Consider the following 18,936-nt stretch of genomic DNA (forward strand, 5'->3'; position numbering starts at 1 on the left):
AGTTATGGGGCTTTCACATGTACACTCTGGGGCCCGTATGGCGAGTAAAAGCAGACATTTTGGGAATTTTTGGGAATCAAGCTCTAATACCCCATTCACACTGCAACTCTAAACAACACCAATTCCAAACCAACTTCTCCATGACCATTCAGGGTAATGCAAGGTTCTTTGCTACCTGTTGTTGGCATAGTGGTGGCCCTGTTAGTGTGACAGGGGCATCACTGTTGAGCATAGGAGGGAAATACTTGGATAGGATTAAATTATATCATGTTTGAACGCCATCAGCTAGCATTGTTTCAATGTTTTAAGAATGTTGTATTGCTAGCTTTTCCTTATACTTACAGTCATCTTTGGTCCCATGTTGAATGGTACAATGACAAGCACAGTATATGCAATGGGATCCACACATAGCTCGGAGAAAGCTGTTTCCAGCAGCCCCTCTGTGACGGACATGTTCAGCTTGAACTAGGGAAAATGAGAAACAGAGATATAAAACTGAGTCACAAACTGTGTGATGGGATTATCTTATAAGGTTTTATTGCATATTATGATTAAGAGGCAAGGACAAATTTCCATTGTCCCAAACACCATTAACCGTCATGATATCAGAGATTATAAAGGTTAGAAGTTCAGAGTTTTGTTTCTTTCAAAAGTTCAGCTCCAAGTCAATATCTACCTGTGATAACTTTTACTGTATGCAGAGAAAATATGACAGTGTCATATGTATGCTTCTGATGCCACATAAACTTCTACACACACACATTGGTGCATAGTCATCTATTTTAATAAATAAAGCTGTATGATACCAAAGCTTTGATGATTTGAAAGCTTGTCTCTTTCAAAATTTCTCTTTCAGATTTTCAATTTCTAGGCACATTGATTGAAACATTTTGCATCACAATCCATTATATTATCAGAAGAACAGCTTTGCTGAAGTCATGATACTAAAGATGATTATAGTTAGAAGTTAATAGTTTTTTTTCTTTCAAAAGAATTCAGTAGGATGAGTGATTCATAAATAAACTATTGGGGCGTTGCAAGAAAGTTGCAATCAATTGCAAATCTCTAAAATCAAGCATAAATCTTGCAATTGTTTGCAACTCAACTTTCTTGCAAGAGAGAGAGAGAAAGAGAGAGAGAGAGGGGGGGGGGGAGAATAAAAGCTAGATGTAGTTTAGTTAATTTAATGGTTAAAACTTTAATCCTAACAAAATCTTAGGAAATTTAGGAGACAAGTAGGGCGTTGCAAGAAAGTTGAGTTCCAATCGATTGCAAATATCAGTTGCAAGTTTTGCAGCTTGCAATCTATCACAATTTTCTTGCAATGCCCCATATGATATGCTAATGAATGTAATACGAATGTACATCACTATCCATTATTAAGAGCGCAGCTGTATACACACATCTTTCTTTTGCCGCTATGATACAAATGTTCTTGGAGTTCTGAAGTTCCTGAAGTTTCATGTTTTGTCTCTTTCCCCAAACTCCCTCTGAGATGTGAAATTTCTAGGCACCCTTCCTGTTGGGTGGCATGAGCCGGGGTTATTTTAGAAGAAGCAGAGATGAGGCTTATATTTGGGACTTTCCACTTGGCCTTAGCAAAAGGTTTCTCACATGCCATTTGGCAATGCTTGCTCTTGGATTAGTATCTTGCTATCCCCCTCTCGTCTGGAGTGTACCTACTTGAATCATATCCTGTCACCACAATTATTAAAGGTAATATGGATTTAACAGAATGAAATTAAAGACAATTTTTTTCATTTTTGGGAGAATAAATTGATCGAAAATACACATAGTGAGATGTTTATACATCTAAAATAACTTTCATTTTTTGTTACTATGAAAATATTCACAGGCTGTTGCCTATACAAGACTTAAAAACACATTTATACATTAGGGCTGTGTATGTGCTTTTAGAATGACAAAAAAATCTTTTTAAGGACATAACAGTCTATGAAATTTTGGATTATTTGAGCATGGAAAGGAAACTGAATTTTCCAAACATTTCAAAGTCCACAAACTTTCTTTAATGGCTTATTATCTTAGATTCAACAAAGAGTTAAGGAGCTGCTCATTAAACACAGACTGCTTTTTCAAAGTGTGGAAGGTTTTTACCAGGTGAATTCAAACTTTTAAACTTTTCCAAGTATCAGTAAAATAAATACACCATTTTTTTTGAATTACTCTGGAGAAATCTAAAGCTTTGGTCTTTAGCTACTTAGTCATGGAATATCAAACGACCTTTTCTTTTCGTAAGATGATAAGACACTAAATCCTCACGTACACATGTATGTCAAGACATGAAGGTTGCATGTGAACAATATCTTTTATGAAAGTCATCAACGATGTTTACTGAAAGTCTAGACCTCATTACCTTCATGTCATCATGGAAATTGAATCAGTCTACAAGGAGAATAATGCCTGCTAGAATTTACTAAGTTGTCCGAAATTGCTTTCATATCCTTAGGGTGAATAAAAATGAGTTCAAATGGCTGTCTGTATAATTCCATAAAATCTACAGTTCAATGTAATCTTGAAGTCCTAGCATTTTAAAAAGAACATTCAAAGGCAAAGGAAGTTTCACTCAACTTTTTTCACGATTCAAGAATCACAAATGCCAAAAACCATTCTTGTTTAGAATTCAAGTTCTAATCGTTTACTCTATTTCTTGTTGCACATCCCCTCTTTTCACACCTGTAGTATCAATTAGATTAATAACCTATTTTCTAATTCTTATCCTATAATTAATAGTCCTATTTGTTATTTTTTTACTCACCTGTTCTAGTTTGGCCTGTTTCCTGAATGGGAAATGCAGCTTGGAGCTAGCCCTGCAGTCAGGGGCAAGAGCGTTAAACCCGTAAGCGGTCTTGTCTTTACTCCGCCCATGGGTGGCGGCCACGCAGGGGAAGAACACCTGTGGGTAGGGGGTCTCTGACTCTGACAGTACCCCCGCCCTGACGGACGAACCACCCAGATCCACTACCAGCACCCTCTGATGGGACACAGAAAGGAAGTACATTGAAGTTGTAAGAAAGTAGTTTCTTTTTAGTACAAATGGATACTAACAGTTCATAATCTGCTTTTTAAAAAACTAACAATTCCGGCATCAAACGCATGTATGTTAAGGCCATCCAAAAACTCAATCACAATTAAAGCATGAGGTATAGTAATATTTTCTCATTGGCTCAAAATTCTTACACATTAATAATAATCATGAATATTCTTAACAAATATATCTCAGTGAATGAAAAATAATGGTTAAGATACAGGTATGATAAAAGGACTTTAAACATTTAACTACACGCATATCACAAAGAGAAAAGACATACATATAAACATATATGCTTAATTGTTATAGAATTCTGGCCCAGAGACCCTTTGCTCAAAGTTTTAAAAACTAAAGAAAAACAAAGATCCAATGACTCATATTCCTTGCTATGTTCTGTCAAATTGATTTACAACATAGTAACAATGACGTCATTTACTTTTCTACCACAAAATTTGATCATTACGCTTGGGAAACAAAGGATTATAGGATGACAACTAAAGGATCAATCTTTAAAACCACACCCTAATGAAAACCCTAAGGCCACTGTTGTTACCAGTAAGATATTTGGTCCTAAAGGTATGATAATGATAAACAATGGATGCGTGTTTGCTCTTAAATGACATAACATTAATTGGCGACGGTGAGCCAATAGAGATTTCAGGAGATTACGTGGAAATGATATGGGCTCTGAAATCATAAAATTTCTGGCATTATTTTCAGGATGTAAATTGTTTCTGACAGGAATATTTTATTGCAAGCTTATCACGTTATAATACATGGCACACAGCCAGATTTTATGAATTTCTTATATCCTATCTATGTAAGACCACGTATGTATAAGCTTTACCACACAGCGGATGGAGGTTACATATAAGACATGGGAGACAACAGAGTAGACCTCTGCAGGGGGGCAATTTGAAAAGGAATATAAAACATAGAAAAGGATAGAGGAGAGAGGCAAATTTATACCCATCCCTTCAGACAAACCTGGATCCACCCCTTCTAAAAGAAGAAATATATATACTTCAGATTGCAGTTGGATTATATACTTTAAAACTAGAAAAATTCATAATGTAAAGGTTCCGCAAATTGTAAATTACAGATATTTTCATGGCAAGAAACTTTGGTACATTAAACAATTCAATGTTAAAGGTAAAGACCAGTATTGGAAACGCCCCAATTTCAAAAAATTAAATGGTAGCTCTTATTACCAATCATGTGAAAGAATATGTTTTGACTAATACATGATGATAAAGATTTTGCCGGGAAACCGCCTACTAATTGATATATTTGGTAAATAAGTTTATCTACATGGTCTGTGAGAGATAAACGCACGTGTCGCGCACGTGTGCGTATAGTCCCATATACATCTTTCTGTGTACAGTGCTTGTAACTTTACAAAGACTGGGCCAAATTTCTTATCATTTTGATGATTCTAGAACCTTGCAGTACACACCAATACTTATATGCTAGATGATCAACCTTTTCTGATCAATTCCACAACGTTTCTTTCACAATGCAATTGCATGACCATAACTGGTCTTTACCTTTAAGTCAGCTGGATTTGATTATTTTGTGTAGCTTTCCAAAATCTGAACCACTCATCAAATTTGCAAGCTCTTCATGTGTGCAATTTTTAATTTTTTTTTTACAGTAATGTGCATAGAGCATAAGAAAATGACTACGTTACCATCTACCAAAGATGTTACCTTGCTAATGGGAGGGGCGATGGTAGACTTGGGCACAAATGCACCTGTCTCTGCTGTTAAGATGTTCTTCCAGTCTTCAAACTCCATCTTACTATTACCTCGCAGCAGCAGTACTCTCCCCCTCTGGAAATCGAATACAAAACGTTCCATTCGATAAAGAAGCAGAATAGCATTTCATAGCTCTTTAATGCTTTTGTTAGCATAGGCAGCTTGTATTATTTTTAAAAAATGATTTCACATTTTTAAAGCAAAAAAAAAAAAAAAAAAGCAAAAGGTGTATATTGAAATACACTAGACATCAGAAATACATAGACTATCACATGTCCTTACACAAATTTACAATAAATATGCAGTGATTGTTCATTCTCATTGGAAAACTGTGTAGAAAGTCAGTGATTTTGTGGATACTAGGCTTCTAAATGAAATAGAATAACATCACTAATTGTTTGTACCAACATGCATATTAAGACAAGTGTATGAATTCTTGGATGCAAGAGAACCTAATTGAAAGGTCACCTCAATGTCTTGTTTCAGACAATGGTCATCTTAACCTTAACCTAGCTTTTACCTAGTCATTCTACAATTAATGATTGGTCATCCTTATTTTCCATTAATTTTTTGCTGTCAGATTGGGTACCACAATAAGTAGCAAAGTACAGGAAATCTGCTAAAAGGAAGAAGAATGTAAAACTACCTAAATTTAGCATCCTTACAGATTTCAGCGAACAAAAGGATATATATTCTTCAACTTCAAGGCTACAAAATCATTATGACCATGAGGACATCTCCCTCTTAGTTCGTCCATTAGATTTCTTTCAGTCCGTCCATCGGATATCTTGAATGTCATCCAGGAAGATACATTTCTTTGAATGGGAATTTTCCTTTGGTTCCTTCAACGAAATTCCTGCTGTGTAATATTACTAGGGATTAAGAAGGGATGCTGCCGCCACCCATGGACATGCAGTCTCACCGTAATTGCTGCGGTCAAGGAAAGGGGGATTTAACCATTCCTTTTCTTCATCCATATGTGAAGGAAGTAGCAGGTTACATGAGGAATGGAGTGTTTAATGAGTAAGAGCTTAGGGGTGGGACAGGTGGTGGGTCTGGTGTGGGTCAGTGATTGATAGAAGATGAGGTGATAATGCTCATCTTCAAGCTGCTCTGTCATGTGTCACGGCCAAGCTTAGATTGGTCAGCATATAAGCTTATTCCTTAAGACGAATGTACAGTGACGTTAAGATACCTTAAAAATTGCTCTGCCTGTTTGGAAAGGAATCTCTTTTTCAATTTCTTTAGTTTATAGCATTAATCATGAAAAGGTTACTGCATCAAAATGTATTTTACTTTAAGATGCTTTGTATAATTAAGAATGATTTGATCTATGACTGATTAGGATTGCTATGTTTAGAGAAACAGTTTACAGATATACAAAATCAACATCAACTCTTCTAGTAGAATATGTTTAATTATGTGAAGTGCTCCTGACCAATACATGGACAACAAATTCTCTATATATTAGGGGACATAGCATTAAACAGATACAAAGAAGATATAATGAAAAGAGTAGAAGAGAGGATATTGTCCTTACCATGTCTGTCACTTCTAAGACCTTATTACTGATCTCAGTCACCTTGCCTCCTATCAGATGAATGTATCCCAATGACTTCTTGGCCTTGTGATCCTGAAACACAAAAATCGTAAAATGAAGACAAAGAAAAATGTTAATCATACAATCTACAACATTTTTCCAAATACTTTATGCAAACAGATAGATTGTAACGCAAATACTTTCACAATGTGTGACTGGTTTGGACTTACAAAAACTGTTAAATATGATTCTCAAAAAAAAATGGCTGTCTTTACAACATGTGAAAGTTTTGGGGTTGGTTGTAAAGCCACAATCTCAATGAAATTGATAATATTTTCGACTTGAATATTCAATTTAGTAACAACAATATCGCTTAAAAATACCAATATTAGAAATTTCGCTGCACACTAAGATGTATCAATAGCATATATAGCACATTAGAGAAAATAAAACGCAAATAGCTTTGTAGAAAAAGATAAGTCTTCAGATTTCTTTTAAATGTATGTGGATAGATTTTTCTACAGTTCAAAGTAAGCAACATGTTTCAAAATTCTAGAAGCAGTAAAAAAATAAATACACAAAAAAACTAAAGGAAAAACAAACAGGAGTAGAAAGATTTGATGAGGCCCTATTTCTCTCACCTCATAATAGAAGAGATTTCCATTCTTGGCCCTGAAGTATCTCTTCTTCCACTTCTTGATAAGAGACGCTCTCCTTCTACCCATGGGGAGTTTCTCCATGTACCCCTCCATGCTGATCTCCCCCGCCCTGTTTGACCTGGGGCTGGAGTCATTCCTGGAGTAGCGCTGACCAGTGGTCTGGTCCTTGTGTCGCTGGACGTTGGAGTACAGCTCTCGCAGTAGTGGTACCTGGAGTGGGAGACAGAGATGGTAAAAGAAATTTAAAATAATGCATAGAAATACAAATTCTAAGTCAATGAGCTCATAAGCTTGTAAATTTTCAAAGAAATGTAAGGCTTAGTTGAAGAACAGTGGCCTTGTAACCAGAAGATGCCTGGTCAAGTAACAAAGCAAGTTAATGCACTATTATTATTCTTTAGTAAGGCATTAATACCAAATCATTACCTAAAATCATATGAATAAGCAATCATAGCTCAACTAAATGTTATTGACCTTAATGACCTACATGTATGCATAATTTTCTCACACAAGACAATGCATTTCTAAAATCTGAGACTGAATAAAGCATACTAAATCATTTAGTTTGGCTACATGATATCTTCCATTATCCTGTTTGATTTTTAAAACTTAAATTAAATTCAAAATTTCAAACATAAAGGACAGCTAAATAACAAGCAGACAAGTCCATACGGTAGTCTCAAGAAAAAAGTAAATCAGGGAAGCATAAAGAGGAAACCATCTCAAAGCAGCCCCTATATAAGCACTAAAATTATCTCAGTGAAAATAGAGTGAAGGCAAACACGGGACGGGGATTTCTATTTGTGGTACTTCAAGCCCTGTTCATTAACCTAGATGCGATAGGAAATTGGTGTCATTGGAAATGGTTGAGCTCTCTATCCTACACAATGTCATTACTGATGACTTGGACTAACTACTGAGCTCACAGAACAGGTTCTGTGACTTACTTCATGAAGCCAACATTGGTATGAATATTGACGAAGAGTTTAGACAGACCCTTGATAAGGGCCTCGCTGCCCACTTCCCTATAACAAGGTTGACTATTAGACATACTAATTTCTGAGAAATATTGAAGTAAGATGCACCAACCAGTATTGGTTTTTAACTCATGGTCTTGATGAACCCAATATTTATTTGGTTTAAAAATAATTGATATAACTTCAAAGTAAGTTGAAATAATTTCAAAGAACTATTTCATATATGCCATCTTAACATGTCTCAGCTAGTGTCATATTCCATACAGTATGCATTTCAGAGGGAGATGGTCAATTGATTTCCTGGTACCAGCCTAGTAACAATTCTTATACATGATGTTTTAAAAAAATGTATGATGACATACATGACAGCTAGATTCTTCCCATTACTCCAAAAGGGGAAATGAAAGGCAAAATGTGAATGAGATTGAAGAAAAGGAGATGAGAAATACAAAGGAAAATTCTATAAAAAGATTAAGAGAAAGCTAGGAAAATGGAAGAGACAGAAGTAAGGGAACAGAGGAATAAAAAATACTTCTCTACTTTATGTTTCCCCTAGATTTTCAGAGTTCACTTTTGAGCTAAAACTCAGCACTCGTCAAATAATTCTAGAAAATCATGCCTGTTTTTCTCTAAAAGCCTGAAATATTTTGCTTTGGTCTAATTACATATTCCTTCCTCTTTTTATTTCACTCTGTCTGACTCACTTTAGGAACCCAAGGAATATGTGCCGATAAAGTTGGGGAGAAATCTATTTTCATCTCCATCCCAAATTGAGCAAATCATGATCGCTTCCTGAAAATTGACAAGAACTCGGCAGATGAAATGTGAAAGACAAAGCATTCATGGGGAGAAGATAAGAATAGACCTTTTTTCTTTCTATTTCTGGTGGGTTTAGAGTGACAATGAAGCATTCATGACCACTTAATCCCTATGGCTCACATCTATGTACCAAGGGTAACATGTTTAGGACGATGTCAATCTAGGTTGAGATACGTTTAAAAGTGCTAGCTTCCCACAAAAACAGAAAGAGAGATTTTCATAGTACTAGAGCGTCTGAAAAGCATACGTTATATACAAGAGAAAAGAAGATTGTGGTATTTAGGAGCATGACTGAAACAATTCTTATGGTCTTTGCATTTTAAAACTTCACATGATGATAAAAGCCTTGTAATAACAATATAATTAAGTGATCATGAAGCTTTGGTGAATATTTATATTTCTTTTAATTTACAATTAAAAAATAAACATGTGGCTGACATGGAGTAATTACTCCGAATGAATGTGTGCCATAATAACCCAAATTCAATAAGATTCTAAGAAAAACTATCATAATAAGACCTCTATCTATAAATCTTTAGAAAGATCAATAACTTTTCCCCTACCTTATTACCGATGTATATACAATATTTACCAAATATTAATTAATCAACACCAGTGGCTATCACTTGTACATATAAACCATCAGGCCAATCAGGTCGGAATACCATAAGTGACCTATTAAGCTAGATTAGATTTGCTTTCCCTGTGTCATTTACTATGATGATCACAAATTCCATGCATTCTAAAGTAAGCATGGACAACTTTCACCCAATCTCTGCACCTCTATATACAGCTGGTTTTCATCAACAGTTCATCTGCTTTTGATAAATGCTGGTAAATATATATCTTGTTCAGATTAATATAATCCTATTCACATTAGAAACACAACTCACTTTCAAAGGCATTACAAAATATCAGAACTATTAAAAGAAACAAATCATCATTATGATCGTAATTGGCTTTGTTAGTTTTTATGAAATGGGGCCAGTCCTATATATCACCAATAACAACGGTAACAATAAACAGAAATTCGGTCTCCTTGCAGAAAATCCAGGCATTATATATTGTTTTGCTCATTAATTTATGCTAATTAGCCTTCAGTACCAATTTTCTGATACATTTTCTATATGTAATACAAGAATATTTCAGCATACTGATAGTATTACTTTTGTAGGACAGCCCCTTAGTACTCCATAACCTTCATTATTTGCAGAGAATCCTTTATACTAATAGACTACAATTTTCTAGATTCTCTTTTTCAGGAAGGAATCATGAGAAATTATCAAGATTCTGCTAAATCATCCCTGAGCTCAAAAAACAAGCTTGAAATCATTCCGATTACCTAGGCCAGAATTAACAAGAGTCGATTGATAGCGACAAATTAAGAATTAAGATGGGTGACAGTGACTCATATATCAATATCCTTTCTCTACAATAGAGTCTCTTCTCATAATAGCTGTTGAAATACAGAAACAAGAAGGGACTAGAATTACATGGTGTTTTTTTTTTATAGAGTTGATGACAAGGATCTTTCATTGAAGAAACTTGCTACAAAGTATTAATTCTAGAGGGCATTGTATTCTAAAGTCTGTTCTTTTAATAGGTGTTGAAATAAATGTATTTAATTGAGGGGCTTGGAATAGGAGGGTGAATTTCAGAGCTGAACACAAGGGGCTCTCCTTGAAGGAAAATGCTACAAATTAAAGGACTCAACATTAAACATTTCCAGGTGCCTTCTACTGCACAAGCTTCATGCTTTTCAAAAGGTATTCTTCATCTATTGTAACAACGCTACAGTACAGTATGGTTTATATCTGTTTTACTTGTGATGTATGATTAATACATTTGAAGAAAGAAATAGCATTCTTAAGTCTTACTCTCATAGCAAATGTTGCAATACAGTAAGACTTGAATTATTGTTACATATGTTAACAATAAAATGATGACACAGAGTATCATGTGTCCATCTTTTAATGTTCACTTGGAAGAATCAGAGAAGAAAAACTTCTGTCAAACTTGAATCATGGTCATATACTTTAACAAAGGAATGATGAAAAACAATATCATGTTTCCATGTTTTAATCCTGATCTGATCAGTGCCAGAGGCTAATGCTCTCATCTTTTCACACCTTTGGCCTTACTGACGCACTAAGGCTGCGTTCATGCTTAAATTTTGAAGGCAGAATGAGCGATCTGAAACGCTCATCGTAAACGCTCATCGTGATCGCAGTTCCACGATGCACTGTTCATGCTTACTTCTCTGGCTCCCCCAGGCAATTCTCAGTGTGTGGCCTTAATTGGTCTTCCAGCTGGATTCGCAAACCTTCACTGTGCATGCTACGTAGACCCACTAGAGGTCAGTGCGTTGACCCCATTTAAACGCGTTTACAAATTGTAAACGCATCTTTTTGTGAGTTTACGATCGGCGATCGTGATCGCCGTTTTTCGGTGATTCTACAAAAGTGAGCATGAACGCAAGCGTGTTTTAAACTAAACGCGTAACAGATGCCTGATTCTGGCCGTCAAAATCAAGCATGAACGCGCCCTAAGCCACAAGAGATGGAACCGAGGAGAGCCCTTGGCTCCCTACCAACACAACAATGGAACCCGCTTGGATGAAAACCTGGACAACTTCCAGATTCAAAGGCTATTGTGCTGGTAATTGAATTATACTTCTGAAGATTTTCAGGTGTAACCAAAACATTTTTTTCAGAAAACATAGGCATGGGTACAAAAGGTATGCATTGATTTTCCATTACAGGTAAAATGCGAAAGTGAACTATCCATGTAGTCATCATTTGGGACTGTATCCTATTAATTTATAAGATCTTCAGTGTACACAATAAACACATCACACAACATCTATGGTAGTACATGGAAGTGAATGAGTAGCCACTCCTTTTTGACATATTATATTTAACTACACCCCCCCCCCCCACAAAAAAAACCCAAAAAATATTTGACAACAGAAAAACAGAGAGAAAACTGATCCAATCAAATGATTTATTTCATAAAAATCATATATTTCATCACATTGTCTGCCTTTGTATACCGGTAAATCTTTGTCAAGTTGACATAATATATGATCCATCAATTATGTTTGGGCAATGAAAATGGGATGTCTGGCCAAAAATTTAGATTTTTCCCTGATTTCACTACCCGGTGACATTGCATTCCTAGATTTAATGATCCAATTAAGTGACTTATGGTTAAATTGCAGGTTTCATCACATTGTCAGCTTTTGTCAAACTTCAGGCCAAGGAAACGGTATTTGATCCATCAGTTGTTTGAGAAACCGCAATGGAAAGTTGGGCCAACAAATTGCAGTTTCCCTTATTTTACCACTCTTATATAATAGCTTTGTTACTCATGGTTACCGGTAATTCACAGATTTCATCACGTTGTCAGCTTTTCTTCCAGACTTCACACAATGTATTCATAATATGTGATCCATTACTTATGTTTGGGCCATCACGAAAGGAAGTTTTGCCAACAAATGATCAGTCTACCCTCAGCCACACTGCGCGGGTGGGGGAGGGGGGGGGGGACCACTAATCAAAGGTTATGAACATGCAAGGGCAGAATCAGGATTTTTCAGTAGGGCAGGAAATGGTCCAAAAAATCTCTGACAAGCAAAAATAGGAATTTCTCCAATTTTCAGTTATCATTTTTTAGAAAAGAAAAGAACTTTGAAATACCCTACTCCATTAAAAAAAAAACATGTTTCAGTGCTTTTCTGGCCTAAAGGGGAAGGGGTGTCCCTCATACATCTACATCTGGGTACACGTAGTGCCTGTTTCTTACACTACACCTGTGTTCCACTCTTTGTGTGATATATTGATTCCTTGGCAAGGGCAAACATGATCTCTAACCATGCGTCTGAAAAACATATGAGTCATATGACACAAAGAAGTCAAACTTGTAGGTTTGCAAGTTTCCATTCTTTGGTAATGATTGATCAACAGTCAATTTTTAACAACATTACCATTCCTAATCCACACCAGGACCAAAAACTATACCTATACCCTATCCTAAACCTAACTAAGGCTCAATTTGCTCTAACCCTATCTTTGATGAAACCCAATGCAACTTTAACAACTCATATTCTGATGGTCTGCCAAACCAATTTTGCCTTTGAAATGTTTTAAAGTGATATGGAAGGGACGTTTTACAAATCACCCGGACGAAAGTTAATATCTCATCTTGAGGGACAGCAAAGGGTGTCACGTGACTAATGAATTTCACTGAAATTGTGTTTTCCTAGATACCCATCAACAATGAATCATGTTCATTTCTTCCTAGGGGTTTTCTGATGGTCACTTTGTGGCTTTATGGCTGGAAAATTATTGCATAAACTCTAGACTTGTACGTACAACTTAATTGCTAACTTCCTTGACTGGACTGAGGCATCACTTCCTGCTCCTACCTGTGACGTCACAGCTACATATCACTCAATGGAAAAATAGAGGTTCAACGTCATCTTAAAACGCTCTAATGTTTTAGTGTGATTGCGTAATATCTCTTTCAGTAGACAGCGAGTTTAGAAGGATTACACTTGAGGGTATCATTTGTGTAAGTGCAAAATATGAGTTACACCTCTATTATTTTATAAACCACAGTTTCCAGTTCTTGTACTATTTTGCAAGAATTACTTACAGAAATATCTTTCTGTCTTGGAGTTGGTTTTGGAGTTGATTGCTATATATTCAGAGGAGAAGATGCAAAGGATTTAACAGAAGAATAATTATCATCATAAGATATGAAACCATTGATTCTCCAAAGAACCAAAATATGGTCTATGTTGCAAAGCTATTTATTTATTTTTATCTATTTATTTATTTATTTATTTATTTATTTTGGTTTAAAAAGACATATAAATATACATGATTCAAAGGTCCAAGGACCAAAACTAATCAACAAAATACAGAGGCTTGGCATAACATTTTCAAATGTTTTGTAAAGCAATCTTAGATTGGTTTACACCCACGCTCAACACTTCACACCTACACAAAGAAGAAACACACAATTTGTTAAATTTATGTAATCACCTCATTCATCAGTTCACTACACTAATCCTAAAACATTCACCAACATTACACTCTTATCTCCTAAAATTTAAAGGACTCCTTAGACTCTTTATTAACACAAGTACCTAAACAAATACAGAACACACTAATTAACTTATAGTTTGATAAGCAATACAGCTATTCAGAATCCCCTTTAATATACCCCCCATCAAATCGCCAAAATGAATCCAAACATTTGCTAGTTAACAAAATCTTTACCATTCATTGTAATTAACTTATTTGTTACCTATTTATTATTGGTCTGTTGCCAGTCTCATCTAGATGACAAGGGTATTAAATTGAACCTTAAACAAATCTACACTAACATGAAAGACATAATCCCCTACTGTTTTAGGATGCCATGCCTCTGTGTCAGGTAGACTCTTTGACATGGAGGTCTGGGAGGGATGCACTCATTAGTGAGAGCTTATGGTGTGCTAGAGATAATGGCAGTCCAAGCCACAACATTAGTGCTTCATCATCAGGACCTCCGTGCATGTACAACAAGCCACATCCATGTAAACTCACAGCCAGCAGTCTTGATGGCTTTCCCTGACTGCCTATGTAGAAGGTCCACCTGTCTATAAAGACCTGCCTGTAATGTGTTCCTCATTTTGTTATCCTTGACCAGTGTTGTCAATTAAATCATGTATCAAAAGAACCTGTTCTCAAAGACCACCTGCTTAATGAAACCAATTTTGTATAGTTCCTCTGAGTGGTTTTATATGGATGTAAGTGTCCTGGGTTACAACGGGATAACACTTTTTCACTGTACTGGATTGCATGTAACGATTATTTATTTATTTTTCACCAGAAGGGGACTTTAAAGATATATTTCAAAACTATGCATTGCTTTCAGCCCATTCAAAACAATAAATTGATCAAAATAACACTCATTGCTATTGGTATTAGAGGAATATGACTGGTTTAGAAGAGACATGTCATCAGCAGATGAGAAGTTGGATTTTTTAAGCACAAAGATAAGGATTGCCCTTGACTATCAAGTTACCATGGCAATCCTCCTCAACTCCCCCTCCCAGATTTCTCTCCAGGAACAACAAGATTTGCACAGGAAGCTCTTCCCAGGTGTAAACTGATGGGTTAGTTAAGAGCCCGCTACTGGATAGGGGTTAGGGTTCCTGGAAGGTTGTCTAGCTGCTAATGGCTACCATCGACCTGCCATATGTGGTCACCTAGGGACTTGATGAATCCCGTTTACAAAGTCACACAATTGGACGGGTTCCTGTTTACGAGTTACAAAAGTGGACAGCTGATCAATTATTGTTGCAGAACCCAAATAAGAAGGTTTGAGTGTTTTGGGATGTTTAAGATTGGAGGGTTTATAGGAATGCCATGGCAATAATTTGATCATGAGTCTTGCTGAGAAAGGTTGCTGAGAAAGGTCACAGTTAAGATGGTCTTTGAAATCAACAGGTGGAGTAATTATGCTTGGAACCAGAAGGTTATATATCTTTCCCTAGCTTCATGTGTAAAGATTTGAAGATGAGGTTTATGGCTTATAAAATTCTTTTTTCTTAAAGGTGAATAATAACAGACTACATTCAATCAAAGTAAGAGTTTGAATGATAGACAAATAAACCTAGGGTACATTATGTTCCAAAACTTTTATTAGGAAGATGTCAAAGCGCAGAAAACACAGCTACAATTCGATACATTGTCTACCCCATTCTTTTCACAAAATCTTGTATAACGCGACTACCTGAGATGGCCCGATGTTTTGAAATAAGCCAGTAGATGAGACTACATTTAATTCTAGATACCTGGATAATGGACACATTCTGCATTATCATTGTTACTCATCGTATTATTTTTGATCCCTTTTCTCTGCTTTGAAAAGAGATCCCTAAAAGATGAGGAAGTTGTTGCTCACTGGGGTCATGAAAATGAGGACCTCCCAATCCCCCAACAAAGAAACTTCTTCATGTCATCAATACCCTCCTGTCTGATTCTTAGAAGTTTCAAATCATTGCTTTTTTGTTTTATATCCATTTTTAGTTGATATAAGTTTCGCCTGTATTCTGATAAAACTTACACCATATGCTGGGTTCAGGCTTCAATGTGTTCAAAATTGGGTTTAACACCTGAAGTTAGTCTGAGGTCTAAATTGTCCTTTTGATAAACATGACTTTACACCCAAGGGTTGGGTTTAACTCTATTAGTAGAATACAGACCTTTAATTCTATGTGGAGTGATACTTTATGTGTTGTTATTGAAATGCATCTTTCTGAATATTATGTGTCTCTCTAGTTGCTTTCTGTTTCATGAATCACTGATGACATCATGCATGCCTGGATTCAGCCTATACAACATTTGTTCTTTTTTCTTTATCTCTAATGCAACCCCTTTCTTACGTCAACATAAAACACACACACATACGTTGTCTAATACACAAGAGAGGTTTTCACAATCTTTCTTGTGAAATAGTGCTTAAATCCAAAATTATGGTAGGTATTTTCATGGCTTTGATATAATAAAAAGTGCATAATCCATTGCTTGTTCTTTTTAAAAGTTATAGTGACATATTTCCCAATGAAGGAAGAAGCAAAGTGATATAATGAATCATGCCAAATAATCGGTCCTTTGCTCAACCCTAATATATCAATACAACAGTTTTTCCTCACAAATATTTTATATAAAAAATATGTGAATGAAGGAAGATACATTGATGAGAGGCAAATGATTACAAAGGGCCTTTGAGAATATGTAAATTTTAAACTTTCTTTTCTAAGCCATGGAAAACCAATAGAAATTAAATGGGTTTTCTAAAGTTTAACAGAAATACACATAACTTAAATGGATTTGTCAGTCACGGATGCTCAACTTCTAGCTTCCTCAAATGTATATAATTATGAGAAATTGGAGTATCCTGTGTATAATCTGAAATTATAAGTTATTAGGCTATGACTAAGACTCTTTCTCTCTTGGTCTCTCTCTCTCTCTCTCTCTCTGACTGCATTTCCCCTCTGTTTCTGTCTCTATCTGGCTCTCTCTCTCTCCTTTCACACTCTCCTTCTCTTTTCCCTCTCATCTATTCGTAATCTCATCATCTCTTCTAATTCTCAATATCTTCCTCTCTCTCTCTCTCTCTCCAATACTAAAAACATTATAAAGTTCTAAGAAATGTCATTTAGGCATACATAAAAATTAAGGATAAACATCTTGAAATCAACCTTTGCAAGCCTCACACTACAAATAAGCCGTCACAAATCGTAATTCCAGCAAAGTGTTTGTAGTTTGACATTTATGACTGTTGCCAGGGTGTAGCATTCTAGCTATTTATATACCAGTCTTACGTAGTTATTCCTTTAAAAGACTTGAATCAGACCCAGATCTAGCACGACGTAGTAATGAATAATGAATCACATGTGATGTCAATTTGGAGCAAGAAGGGCATTAAATGGCATTAAATCATATAATAGTACACCGGTTTAACATCCTTCTGGCTCCAAACTGATGACAATATGGGTGAGTAAGCAGCTTAATATATCTATGGACTAAACTGCAACATATGTAAATACTCAAGAGCCTAGATATGTAGCATTGTCCAAAGATTAGAGACAGATTTTTGGCACTATTATTTGCAATGTAACTGACCTTTGAAATCTGTTACGAATGATTTATTGCCATAATTTTAAAGATTTATCTCGGTCACAGAGTCACAAACGTTTCACAAATTGATAAAGTCAATAGTGATGCAGTTGTGACAATTAGCAAACATTCACTTACATGACCATGTCATTATTTTAAAGGCAATATGATAATTCAAATATTTTCAATAAAGGGTATTTTTTAAACACATAAAATTCAAAAGGCACAAGCTTAAGACGTTTTGGTGTCTCCATTTTGGATTCATTACCCCTATAATTGGGCACAAATAAAGTGGTCTTTCCCTCATATTTCAGGATTCTGAGTCTAGCTGCAAAGACTATTGCTCAGCAAAATTCTATATGTAACATTATTTGATAACCTGGCTGGAAATGTTCCTTAATTTCATTCATGTGCATTTTGAAGAGGGAATATCAATCTTTGTAGAGATTGAATACTAAGTTTCTGTCTGGAACACTCTTGTTCACCCTCCTGCTGTCCAAACACTCTCAGACCCATCAACCCTGACCTCCAGCCGGTCTATTCTTGTCATGGGCGTGTTCGTCCCACCTCTCGTCCTCCTAATTCCATCAGCCATAGCTCGTCACTAAATCAGCTTGTCGCTAAATCGGTTCAAAGCTCAAAATTGCGTGATAATTGCTCTTGCAGTGAGCTGAGGATTGAGCCAGCGCTGGTGCGGAATGGGGCATGTGTATTATAACTTGAAGGTTAGGTAGGAATCTTATTACTTCAAGGACTGGTTAGTGAGTGATTCCTACATCTAATCAACTCCCATTCTAAGTGATGATGTCATCAGAGGATATAGATGCTTGTTAAGAAAGTGTTAAGAATGTGTGGATTCTCCAATTTTAGCCTCTCCCTGGGTTGGCTCTCATTTGAAATACGTTTTGGGGTTGAAGCTCCATAACATGACGTACAGACCAAAATGCATGAAGGCAGGGTTGAATTCCAACCATGCTCTAAAATTGTTTGAACCATTGACAAAAATGAGCGTGTATATATATATATATATATATATATATATATATATATATATATATATATATATATATATATATATATATGTATATATAAGCATAAATCACTTGTGCACTGGACACAAGGACATGCGTAATTTGTACACGAAGGCCATGTAAACCATTGATTTACTTCCAAGAATTCTGATCATAGAGTTTTTCCTTTATGGTGGTATTTCATCAATTATAACAATTCTCTTTTCTAGGGCTAAGGATTTGTATGGACTTCCTAACTTTAGGGATATCTTTAAAAGTTCATGTAATCATAATGCATAACAACCCGAGTTGAGGGTAATTTTAAGCAGTAATTACATTCAAGTGTAAAGTATTGAGAGTAAAACCGGAAATAAAAGTCGATGGACAACCTTGATTGCTAATGTATGGAACAGACAAGTCACCTAGCAAACAAACAATGAGAGTAAATTG

At 35.7% G+C, this 18,936-nt stretch overlaps 1 protein-coding gene across 2 annotated transcripts in view; it reads right to left on the reverse strand.

Moving 5' to 3' along the window:
* Positions 1–18,936, reverse strand: part of LOC100888944 — a 54,878-nt gene that overhangs the window by 10,102 nt on the left and 25,840 nt on the right. For both annotated transcript variants that reach the window (XM_030972357.1, XM_030972356.1), the window contains exons 3-7: positions 6,988–7,215; positions 6,347–6,439; positions 4,759–4,881; positions 2,777–2,992; positions 343–465 (exon numbers count right to left, since the gene is read on the reverse strand). In XM_030972357.1, coding sequence (XP_030828217.1) covers positions 343–465; positions 2,777–2,992; positions 4,759–4,881; positions 6,347–6,439; positions 6,988–7,215 — 783 coding nt within the window. The remainder of the gene's footprint in view (positions 1–342; positions 466–2,776; positions 2,993–4,758; positions 4,882–6,346; positions 6,440–6,987; positions 7,216–18,936) is intronic.

This window comes from Strongylocentrotus purpuratus, unplaced genomic scaffold (assembly GCF_000002235.5).
Source record: "Strongylocentrotus purpuratus isolate Spur 01 unplaced genomic scaffold, Spur_5.0 spur5_scaffold_6, whole genome shotgun sequence".
NCBI lineage: Eukaryota > Metazoa > Echinodermata > Echinoidea > Camarodonta > Strongylocentrotidae > Strongylocentrotus > Strongylocentrotus purpuratus.